The sequence below is a fragment of the Rhinatrema bivittatum genome, chromosome 1 (assembly GCF_901001135.1).
Source record: "Rhinatrema bivittatum chromosome 1, aRhiBiv1.1, whole genome shotgun sequence".
In the NCBI taxonomy this organism is placed as follows: Eukaryota; Metazoa; Chordata; class Amphibia; order Gymnophiona; family Rhinatrematidae; genus Rhinatrema; species Rhinatrema bivittatum.
In genome coordinates this window covers 488174899-488187324 of record NC_042615.1, presented here as the reverse complement: position 1 = coordinate 488187324, position 12426 = coordinate 488174899, and the positions used below count along the sequence as shown (strand labels likewise).

The 12426-nt window shown below is 46.6% G+C and overlaps 1 protein-coding gene across 1 annotated transcript in view; it reads right to left on the bottom strand.

Annotated features, from left to right (window-relative positions):
• The window catches only part of CACNA1F (calcium voltage-gated channel subunit alpha1 F), a 186565-nt gene that overhangs the window by 151403 nt on the left and 22736 nt on the right, over positions 1-12426 (bottom strand). Inside the window, exon 2 of the mRNA XM_029608013.1 lies at positions 8362-8541. Coding sequence (XP_029463873.1) covers positions 8362-8389 — 28 coding nt within the window. The 5' untranslated portion in view covers positions 8390-8541. The remainder of the gene's footprint in view (positions 1-8361; positions 8542-12426) is intronic.

Sequence of the window (12426 nt, the reverse complement as noted above, 5' to 3'; positions counted from 1 at the left end):
GGCTTCATTAAAGATAACAGTATCAAAACACATTCTCCAGAAATTCCCTCTTATAGAAACACAATACCTGAGGAAAAATCCCCTTGTCATTAATAGGAGCCTGAAAGATAAACAGGCCTTTTCATTTATCCTACCTAATAAATGAAGGATGACCGACGTGCCGCAAATGCGCAGTAGAGACCAGCTCTACCGCGCATGTGCGGGCGAGCACGTCAGTCTGAGCCAGACCAAAAGAAAAAAAATGGCGGCGTCGAGTGGCAGTGGCGTCGGGAGGCAGCGGCGGCGGTGGCGTTGAGTGACAGCAGCGGCGGCGGCGTCCGGTGGTAGCGGCGGCGGCGTCCGGTGGTAGCGGCGTCGGATGGCGGCGGCAGTGGTGGCGGTGGCAGCGGCGGGTGGCGGTGGCAGCGTCGGGAGGCAGCGGCGGCGGCGGCGGCGTTGAGTGGCAGCAGCGGCGGCGGCGGCATCTGGTGGTAGCGGCGGCGGCGTCGGATGGCGGTGGCGGCGTCGGGAGGCAGCGGCGGCGGCGTTGAGTGGCAGCGGCGGCGGCGTCCGGTGGTAGCGGCGGCGGTGTCCGGTGGTAGCGGCGGCGGCGGCGGCGGATGGCGGCGGCGGCAGCGAGGGAGGAGAGAGAGAGGGAGGGACTGACAGAGAGAGGGAGGGACTGAGTGAGAGGGGAGGAGAGAGAGGGAGTGGGACTGAGTGTGAGGGAGGGAGTGGGACTGAGTGAGAGGAGGGAGAGAGAGTGAGGGGGGAGAGAGAGTGAGGGGGGGGAGGGAGTGGGACTGAGAGAGAGAGAGAGGGAGGGAGGGAGTGGGACTGAGTGAGAGGGGGAGAGAAAGAGTGAGGGGGGGAGAGAGAGAGAGAGGGAGGGAGAGAGAGAGAGGGAGGAGGGAGAGAGGGGGGGAGGGAGAGAGGGGGACTGAGAGAGAGAGGGAGGGAGGGAGTGGGACTGGGAGAGAGAGTGAGGGAGGGGGAGAGAGAGGGAGGGAGACTGAGAGAGAGAGGGAGGGAGGGAGTGGGACTGAGAGAGAGAGGGAGGGAGGGAGTGGGACTGAGGGGGAGTGGGACTGAGGGGGAGGGAGTGGGACTGAGGGAGAGTGAGTGGGACTGAGTGAGAGGGAGAGGGAGCGCGGGGGGAGGGACTGAGTGAGAGGGGAGGAGAGAGAGAGAGTGGGACTGAGTGTGAGGGAGGGAGTGGGACTGAGTGAGAGGGGGAGAGAGGAGAGGGGAGAGAGAGTGAGAGGGGGGAGAGAGAGTGAGGGGGGGAGTGGGACTGAGAGAGAGAGGGAGGGAGGGAGTGGGACTGAGTGAGAGGGAGGGAGAGCGGGGGGAGGGAGTGAGTGAGACTGAGTGGGAGGGAGGGACTGAGTGAGAGGAGAGGGAGGAGTGGGTGAGAGGGAGGGAGGTAGGGGTGGTGAAGAGTGAGGGGAGAGAGAATGAGGGGGAGGTGAGAGACAGAGGGATGTAGCCCGTTTTAACGGGCTTAACGGCTTGTTTATTTATAAATATAAGTGAGAGAGCAGCACTAGGAGTTTTAACACAAACATGGGCAGGAAAGAATCGTCTGGACGCCTTCCTCTCTAAATTGTTAGATCCGGTTTCACGGGGATGGCCAGTTTGTGTTCAGTCGGTTGCCGCGACCGCTCTGTTAGTAGAAGAGAGTAGGAAACTCACTTTCGGGGGAGCACTGATAGTGAGCACTCCACATTCAGTCAGATCAATTCTAACACAGCGAGCTCATAGGTGGCTCACAGATTCTAGAATACTGAAGTAAGAAGATATCGTAATGGAAAGGGATGATCTGGTACTAACCACAGATGCATGCATAAACCCTGCAGAATTCCTCTTGAAAGGGGAAGGAAGGGAAACAGATGTAAGCCATGATTGCCTGGATATAAACATGGTTGTTTAGACAATCATTCACCGACTGATTCGAATAATCTCAATCCTCATCTTGAACTCTAATTCTTCTGTAATAAATATCTTCTAAATTAAGATGTAAATTGTTCCCTGCTAACATGTTATACTCTGCCTCTGCTGAGTTGTTATATTCATATTCATATTATACTGTACTTACGTTATAATTTTTAACTTGTTTCCTGTATGAAGTTGTTACAATGTAAACCGGGGTGAAGGCACTCAGCTATACTTCGGTATAAAAAAAGAATATAAATAAAAATAAATAAATAAAAATATAATTGAGTACCAGACTAAAGTGAGGACAGAGCTGTCTGATAAGCCCTTACACACAGGAAGAAGGCTGTTTGTGGATGGCTCATCCAGATGTATCCAGGGAAAATGGCACAGCAAGTATGCCGTGATAGATAGGGAAACCCTAGAAACAGTAGCATCAGGGAGACTGCCTAATACGTGGTCAATTCAAACTTGTGAGTTGTAGGCTCTGGACCAAGCATTACAACTGATGGAAAAAGGGGAGGGAACAATATACAGTATACAGACTCGCAGTTTTTGGTGTAGTGCATACTTTTGGAAATACTTGGAAAGAAAGGGGGCTTATAAACAGCCAAGGTAAGAACTTGTACATGAAGAGCTAGTCATTCAAGTGCTGGAGCATTTGATGCTTCCACAGGAGGTGGCAATTGTTCATGTACCAGGGCACCAAAAATCTACTACCCATGAGGCAAGGGGTAATAGACTAGCGGATGAAGCCGCCAAGAAAGCTGCAGAACAAAAAGGATGCATAAGTCTGTATACATTGATACCTGCCCTGATCCCAGTTAAAACTATGCCTATATTTACTGAAGAAGAACAGACAAAACTCAGAGAGATAGGGGCAATTCAAAGTGAAGCAGGGGCTTGGCTCCTTCCAGATGGATGCCAGATGTTGAATAAGCAGATCACATGAGAAATGATGGCTATTCTTCACCAGGGGAGCCACTGGGGAGCTCAGGCTATGTGTGACATGAAGAAAATATGGCTGTATAGGGATCTATACAGTAGCAAAACAAATATGTGAAAGATGTTCGGTGTGTCAAAAGATAAATAAGAAAATTTTAAGAATTTTAAGAAAAACCTTGCCGGGAGGGACAGAACCTGGCCTGAGGCCCTTCCAAAGTATGCAAGTAGATTTCACTGAATTGCCCCCTTCTCAGAGAGTTAAGTTCTTGTTGGTGATAGTGGACCATCTCACAGGATGGGTAGAGGCCTTTCCCATGCCGTCAGCACAGCACAGGGAGTTATAAAAGTCTTCCTGGAACAAATCATACCACGGCATGATTTGGTGGAAAATATTGACTCAGATCAAGGAAGTCATTTCACTTCCAAGGTTCTACAGGGAGTCATGGAAGGGCTAGGACTCAATTGGCACTTACACACACCTTGGCATCCCCAGTCATCGGGAAAGATGGAGAGAATGAATCAAACTTTGAAACAACAAATTTCAAAATTAATGCTGGAGACTAAATTGCCCTGGACTAAGTGCTTGCCCCTGGCCTTGCTAAGGGTAAGGACCCACCCCAGGAAAGATGTGGGAGTATCTCCTTATGAAATGATGTTTGGCTTGCCATATTTAGGGGGAAAAGGGGAAATTCCCACCTTTGAAACTAAGGGTCTGTTTTTAAGAAACTATATACTGGCACTGTCCTCTTCTTTATCTTATCTAAGGCATAAAGGACTACTGGCACAGACACCCCCATTGGACTTCATGTGCATCGGTTTCAGCCAGGAGACTGGGTGCTGATAAAAGTGTGGAAAAAATCCAAGTTACATCCCAGTGGAAAGGTCCGTTCCAGGTTCTGCTGACCACTGAAACTGCGATCAGAACGAAAGCAAAAGGGTGGACACACCACTCCCGAGTCAAGGGACCTGTGGAACCGCCTTCTGACGCCCGAGTTGCCTATCCTCCACGCTGGATTGTGGAAACCACAGATGACCCGCTCAAGATAAAGATTACCAAGACGGACTGAACAAACTATTAACCCATACATGAACGATGACGAGTTGCTAGATACTCTCTTGGGTTTGGATTCATCGCTAGAGACTCTCTTGAATTGGGACCTTTTGAGTTAGGATCCAGGCCCAGATGATAATCCCCTCTGGGATCCCGTAACCAGGTTTGACACTATATGTGGGCCTTTGATTAATGGGTGGTTGATTGGGCCATTATACACTGTGTGGCAGGGAAACTTTGAAGCAGAGACAATCAGGATAGATAGAGGAACACCACCACTCACAAGGCCAGGAACAGGGGAATTGGTGACATACTGGTACATCACATATACAAGCACAGACTGCAGGAGACATCCTTGGTATTTCCTAAGGAAGCGAGGGACAAGGGAACTTGAATTCTTTGAAATAGTTTGTATGAATGGTTCACATCTTTTGGGAACAGTCAGTAGGGAATTTTAAGCAAAATTGGTGGGAGGAACCTGTTGATGAGCTTATGTGGAACCAGGAAGGGTTGAAAATAGGGATAATAATTTTGTCAGTAGCAATATTATACTCATAGGATCTGAAATTTTCTGGTGTTTTTATACGTGGAATTGGTTAAGAAAGATAAGTGAAACAGAAGAAATAAGGAGAGTGTGGATACTGGGATTTCTTGTACCACTGTTCTAATGGATGCCAACCTGGGAGTATTACCGCCCCCAGAATCTGGAGACTTACCAATTTCAGCATAAACTTCTAGCGAGTGGAAAGTATCCAGTGAAACAGTGGTTCAATATGACAAGAAGTGACGTACCATTCACTCTGATCTTTGATGCCTGCCAAATACTGAACTGTGGTTCTATTAAAAGCCAGAAAGCCCTGACAAAATATAACGTTTACATGTGTCCAGAGGAAGCAGCCTTATGGCCTACACTTCCACCCTGCCAGACATGGGGGGCTGTGTGGTGGGGTGTGGGATCTAAGAGCAATAAGAGAGGTACCCCCTTTGATCCCTTAATAGATGCCATGAGTCTAATGCGAGGAAAAACTTATCCTGCTTGTAAGGATTTAACCTGTAATCCCTTAATATTGACAATCAAGCCAGAAATATGGAGTATAACAGCAGCCCAGGTAAAGGGCTTTCGCGGGTGGGTAGAACGGATATATGGCCTAGGAGTAACTACAGCTGAGAAGGAGCTGAAGGGGAGGTTCAGAATTATGACCGTGAATAAAACAGACCAAAAGCCTGAAGAGGCACCCGAGAGTAAGGCATTCAGAACATGACCCCAAAATAATAAAAACGGTAACAGTAGATGAGCTAAGTAAAACCCTAGAAATAGAGACAGGATATGGAGAATTGAATGTCTGGATGGAATGGGTCAAATATACTGCAAGGTCCCTATATAAGACTGACTGCTATGTTTGTGCAGCCAGAAAACTCATTGCCCAAATTGTGCCAGTTTCCTTTGGGTGGGATAACCGCTCTGAAGACATGAAATGCATCCTGGCTCTATACCAAGAAGAAACAGCCTGGAACGACACCAAATGCACCCAGATGGCCCTTCGGTTTCCAGCCCTGAAATCACAGCAACGGCGAACGCCTCCAATTTTCTCCCCAAGCATGGGAAAGCACATTTCTTGCATCTCAAGGCAGGCAATATTGCATTCCCAGCATTTAGGAGAATTGGAAGGTTGTAAGGCTGTCAGGGGAAAAGGAAAGGCAGACCTACTCCAATCTAAAAATCACCAGACTGGATTTGTGGTGATATTGTGGGGGAAGAAGATTATGGGCGACGTTACACCCCCCCCCCCCCCCAATGGGCTGGCACATGCGCAGTGGTACAATTGGCAATCCCCTTCACCCTGGCATTCAAAACAGACAGAGAAAAAGAAGGAGGTAGGACAAAAAGGGAAATACGGAAATTACGGATAAAATAGAAGGGAAAACACCGAAGGGTGAGTAAAGCAAAGTGAAAGACTCCTTTGATGAAGAAATATATTTAGATGCAATAGGAGTTCCCCGAGGGGTCCCTAATGAGTTCAAGGCCAGAAACCCAGTAGTTGCAGGATGTGAGTCTATCATCCCATGGGTCACAATCAATAAGAATGTGGACTGGATCAATTACATCTATTACAACCAACAACAGTTCATCAATCATAGTAGGGAGGCGGTCTGAGGTGTAATTGAACAGCTTGCAGTCACAAGTAGGATGACCTGAGAAAATAGAATGGTCTTAGACATGATGTTAGCAGATAAGGGAGGGGTATGTGTAATGTTGGGAGGAGAATGTTGTACATATATCCCTAATAATATGGCCCCGGATGGATCAATCACCAGGGCCCTGCAAGGACTCACTGCATTGTCTGAAGCGTTTGCTAGGAATGCAGGAAGGGAGGAAACCCCAGTAACAGGATGGTTTGAGAGTGTGTTTGGGAAATGGAAGCATGTGATAGCACAAATATTGACCACCTTGGCAGGAGTCTTGGTTGCTGTGGGCTGTTGTCTTATACCTTGTGCGAGAGGTCTAACACAGAGATTGATTGAGACAGCACTGGCCAAAAAGTTGCCCTTAGAGCCAATGAAATTGCTAGAGGAAAATATGGGAAAGACCGCTGACCAAAGGATATGTCAGGAATTGGTAGGGAACAGGGAATTTACCAGGAGATGAAAGAGATAGAAGCTAAGGAATCAGGTGATTACAGAGGCCCTGAAGAGGACCTGAGAGATACATGTGTATATGTGTGTGATAGCAACGAAAGGTAGGAAAAGAAAGAGGAGGGACTGTAAGAAATGGAGTTTGAAAGTTGCTATCACATTAATAATGATAAATATAAAATGCTTTGTATGGCCTATCCTACGCTGCTATAAGCTTATAATCAGGACGGTGCTATAAACAGAGTAGGAAGAACTGACTGCTAGAATTATACTCAAAGCTTTGCTAAACATAGTAGAGAGAGCTAAAGTGAATATCGAAAATTGTGACTTTTATGTAGAAATTATAAGAAAGCATAATCTTTGTTTGTTAGAAATCATTTAGTCTGTTTGACACAGTCATTGCAGAAAAAGGGAACTTAAGCTGTGCAAAACTGCTGGAAGCCGGCTAACCAGAAGGCTTCATTAAAGATAACAGTATCAAAACACATTCTCCAGAAATTCCCTCTTATAGAAACACAATACCTGAGGAAAAATCCCCTTGTCATTAATAGGAGCCTGAAAGATAAACAGGCCTAAGTAATGAACCAAAGTGTACATTTGCCTGCACAGCTCCTGAGAAGTTACCTCTTTCTGCAGAAACGGTTAGCTATGATATTAAGAAACATTAAGAAAGGCAATGTTGAAAGCAGCCCCCATAGCCCCCCCTTCTCTTGTTCCAGAGGAAACAGGTGCAAGCTGCTAGATTTAGGGAAGTACAGAGAAAGCAGCCCCCTCCTACCCCCCTCCCCCAACCTCCCCCGAAATGTACCAGGACACAGAAAAACAAGTTAACCGCAAGGCTTAAAAGAGAAACTAAAATGGGTACATAAGACCCTCTGTATCAGTAACAAGCGTGCCTGCATTACCGACACCTGCTGGTTTTGGATTTGTGTGCATCCATTTGCAAATGCTGAATAAAGACTTCTTTCGCTGACTATTTTATTTGTTCACTGTCTTATCATTCCCGAGAGGGAATAGTGTCTTCTTACTTCCCACACTTGCTATGGACGTCCAAATTGTGTGGCAATAAGAAAAGTGTTTTGGGTTTTTTTAATGATGTGAAAATATACAATTATTTTTCTCCACCAAAAGCAGTAAAGTGTCACAATGGTACTAAGGGGGAGGATACACTTATCACAACACAGAAAAACTATTTTTTTAATTTTTATATGAGCCCTTGACTGCAAGCTGACTTTACTCCACCTCTAAGGCTGGAGTTAAATTTGCTGTGTTAAAAAGTGTGCGTTGGGCACCCGGTGTTTTATTGCATTGGGCATAATAGCTAATGACCTCATCTGCAGGTAATTAACATCTGACAGGTGTTTTCAGGTTTGCTTTTCTTAGGGTGTGCATTTTGGACAGGTTAATCTCCTTACTGCATCCGGCGCTAGTCTAGCGCCTCCAAAACACACATTCAACTGTGCATAAACCCGTATGCTAAGCTGGGTGCACCTTATTGCATCGGGCTCCTCAGTCAGCTCAGTTGCTCTTCCCACTACAGTGTCACCACAGACCTGTGTCTCCTCCCTCCCTCGACCTCACTAGTCACCACAGCTCCTCCATCCTCTGTAGTTGTACCATGCACACTTAAATTCTGTCCCTGGTTTGGTCACTACTGTCCTGTCACAGTCTTCCTCCAAACTCTGTATTATGAGAGACCCTGGCACAAAGACAGAGCGGGAAAACCCTTGATATGAGGAGCCAGCTACAGGAGGAGAGATAATCCCTTATGCCAGGAGATATGCAATCAGATTCCTAGAGACCAAACCCTCACTTACTTCTTCCATCTCCGTTGCATTCAGACATCCTCCTAGGAAGGGAAAATCTGCAGCAGAACCCACAAAGTCTCACTCTCCTAGGAATTCCCTCTTGCACTGAGAGCTCATGGAACTACCAGGTTCATGAAGTCACTTTTCTTCCGTCTCTTGAGATCTTTAGAGTGCCTGACTCTTCCAGGGCTGGAATACACAGAGAAAGAAGGAGATGTTCTTTTTGATTATTTTTGCCTCCCAGAGACAGCTAAAATTTGGGATGGCTTCTCTCACACACAGCTGGGGATTAATGCAGATTAAATGCTAAATACAGCAAGACAGTGGGGGAGGATGACCAATCCTGACAGTGCTAATCCTGACAGTAGGTCAGAAATGCTTTCCCAGTACACCACACACAGAGAGACACACACAAACACATATGAAAAATGTAAATTATACAATAAAATACTTTGAATAGAAAATCTGTCTTTTCTGCAGTTGCAGCAAACACATATAGAGAAGGATAACATGTTTTGTCTTGGTTCCCTATAAGAGGTCACAGCCTTAACTACCATTTGCTGGTAAAATGGTTAATTTACTATGAATGGAATGGATAGTAAATTAGAGGAAACTGCTTTTTAAGTGCAAAGCTGTCCCCTCCGAATCCCCCTGGATTGCATTTCTTATAGAAAGAGGCCTCAACCAATAGCATTCACCTATATGCCAACTAAGGTAGCGACTCCCTCCTAGTCCTAGACCTTTCCACTACATTTGAAGTGCTAAAATGCTTGAGAAACTTCGGTGTTGAGGGCTCTGCTCCTGAATGGTTGTTGTGTCCATCGGTGCCCGATGCCCTCTCTCTGCCCTCCTTACCTCATTGGCGCCTCCCTCTTCATCCGCAGAAGATTGGCTGCTGCGGCGTCCTCTTGCCAAGGTTCTCTGGCATCCCTGGATCGGCTCCACGCTGCAAACCGCCATCTTCCTGAGAGGCCTAGGGGCACGCAAGCACGGCGCAGCCCCAAAAGAAGTACTGGCAATGGTGCAAACCTTGGGGGCGTCTCCAGAAGATGACGTCACCCGCGACAGATATTTAAGGTCTCAGTAATTGCTAACACAGGGAGTTAGCAAGGACAAGGATAAGGATAAGGATTTGTTCTATTTGAGCTACTCTGCCTCCTCGGACTTACCAGGGGTACCCGCTCCTCAGGGGCCTCGCTCTCTTCTTGTTTTTCAGGTCATTCTGGAACCGGTACTCGCTCCTCGAGGGCCTATGTTCCCGGACTTGTTGCTGAATTCCCTTCTGCCTGGAAGTCTTCACTGCCAAACTACTTCAGTGAGTTACCATCGCTCTCTCAGAGCTTTCCCTGGAACAGGTACTCGCTCTCGAGGGCCTATACCTTCCAGCTCCTGGGCTTCTATGAGACATTGTGTGAGTGTTACCATCTGGTTCGGTACATGAACTTTGCATACCCTGCCTACTCACTATATTTCAGTTTCTCTCCAGCTCAGCCTCCAGGGATCGCTATTCCAGTATCTGAGGGACTGCAGCCCAGCCAGGCACTCCAGCTCACTACTGCCACCTCTGGTGGTTCAATATACTGTCTAATAAAAGAGCTAGTGAGTGTCTGTCTCCATACTCTGAGCCTGATCGGTGGTTCCTCTCGGGATCTTCCCTCGAGGGCGTGGTCATCTGCCACTGGTCCAAGGATCCACCCACAAATACCTACAGACTGCTGTCTCCCAAGCAGTCTGTTCACACTGAAGATATCGGATTGCTAACTCCTGCAATCCGTAGATAACATGGTTCAAATCCTTCCTCTTCAACCTATCACAGACCATCTCATGGGTAACAGAATATGCACATCTAGACAAGATGGCCGCATGAGTAGTAAGCTCTCTGTCTGCCTCTGCCATTTTTCTTGTTTTTGTTTTGGTTTTTTTTTCTGCTTGAAATTTGTTTCAATGCCATCGAAACGGAAGGATCAAGTTTGGGTCTTCTCTCCAGACCCTAGTCTCCCCTTGAGGCAATTGCCAATCACGGAATTTGTTCCCCCCAACCCTGAAGCTGTGCGGGAACTTACCCCCCATTGCTGAGGCAGGAGCAGGAGATCCTTCTTTGGCCAGGGAAGAGGCATCGTTGAGCCTGCTGGATTGTCGTCTGCCCCCTGGAGTGTGTGTTCACAGCAGCGCTGATGCCTCCGGTACGCTGGATGATGACATCACCGGGAGTGACTCGGTGGAGGGAGCTGTGGGCACCCGAAGTCTTGCTGCGACTGGAGAGAGCTGTGAAGGGGAGGCCCAGGTTTTGGGTTCATCGGAGCAAGCAGGCTCCCACTTTAATCTACCTCTAGGGGGTGAATTGTTTTGACACAGAGACTGTAGCTGGAGTTCCTGCGGGTTTTGGTGAGTCAGCTCAGCTAACAGGTTTTTCCCTACCCCCCAAGCCAGCCGTTGTGACTCTGGACTCCACTGTAGGACTTCATTGCCAGTCTCACTTCATTTTCCTCTGAATGTCATGCCAAGGTGGACTCCCTATCTCAGAAATTGGGGTCCCTTGCTCAAGTCCAACAGAGAACAGTGTTTGAACATTCAGAGAAAATTCGAGCATTGGAAGTCACTGTTTCTAAAATGCAGACTGTGAATGCCACCATGATTCAAGAGCTTGGGGTTCTAGCTCATAGAACTGAATTGTTTGAAAATTGCTTGAGATTTCATAATCTGCAAGTCACAAACTTTCCCAGGGTAATGGGTAAATTACCCCAAATGACTCTTAGGAAGTTCTTTTTGGACATTTTACATCTCCCTGGTATTAATAAAATGTATTTTCTTCCATTTAAGAAAAATCTTAGCCAGGGTGATGACCCACAGGCTTCTTTGGATTTGTCTAATTTAACCCAGTTTCTTGAATCTACTTCTATTGAAATAATTGAGAGGGCATTACCAGTTTCCTTTTTTAGTGAGCATGTTGTGTCTTACATCATGAAAATTTACTTTAAAAATATGTCGTTGGATTTTCTGGGACAACCGGACATCCTGACCTGGCTGGGGTAACTCAAGAAAGGCGCAGGGATTTTTTGCTCCTGCGTTCAGAGCCTCAGGGTCTGGGGGCTTCTTTTTTTACTCATCTATCCCTGTGAGTGTGTCATAAAAATTGGGAAAGAGTGTTAAACCTTTTTTGTTCCAGAACAGCTTAAATCCTTTATTGATGGGAAGAAGATGGCTGCTTCCCCAGGACATCCCTGATATACGTTGTGACTCTCCTATGAATAAAATAGGGTTAGGTTCATGCTAGGTCAATTTCCATTGGTTTCTCTTTTCCTTCCCTCTCCCTTTACAATTGGAAGCCTAAATTAAGAGAGGATTATACCTTGTTGGATCATGTTGTATGATCATGTATTTCCTTACTATAATTACTTTTTTCTTTTGTTAAACTCTTTAGTTTCTGTGCAAAGTGTTGCTCTTTGTAATTCATGCAATCTTTCACCTATTTGCTGAAGACAACCGGCATTGCATCAAAACAAGAACTGACCACACTGCAGGCATTGCTAATCTCTCATCAGCAACAAACACAAACTCAAGATCCCTCCAAGTACGAACTCCTCTACTTAAGCTAACAAGGATGTTCTCTCTTAGTAATACCCTCCTTGTCAGGAACCCAGTTAAGACTCTACACATACTGGGAGATGCATCAGCCTTCGGTAGCGCTCTAACGCACATTAAATAGTGAAAAACATGCAACAGAGCACTATCGTGGCAATATTGTACAATACATGCAATATTTTGCATCTCACCGCCCAGGTTCCCTCCTCTATTACAATGACCTTTGTATGGGATTTTCATGCATGAAGAATGCAAATGCATGTAAAGAAGGTCATTGCTAGGCAATCTGATGCAAATATTTTGTCGTGGCCAGCTGAGAAGGTGGTCAGCCACAACAAAATACCTACTCTTTTTGAAAAGCAGTAAATGTGAGGTGTGAGGTCCAGGACCCTAATGTGGGTCCCGAGGCTCCTGCCTCACATTTAAGAGCCAGCAAAAAACAAAAGTCATGCAGCCAAACGGTGAAGCTGAGTGGGGGTCAATGCTGACCCC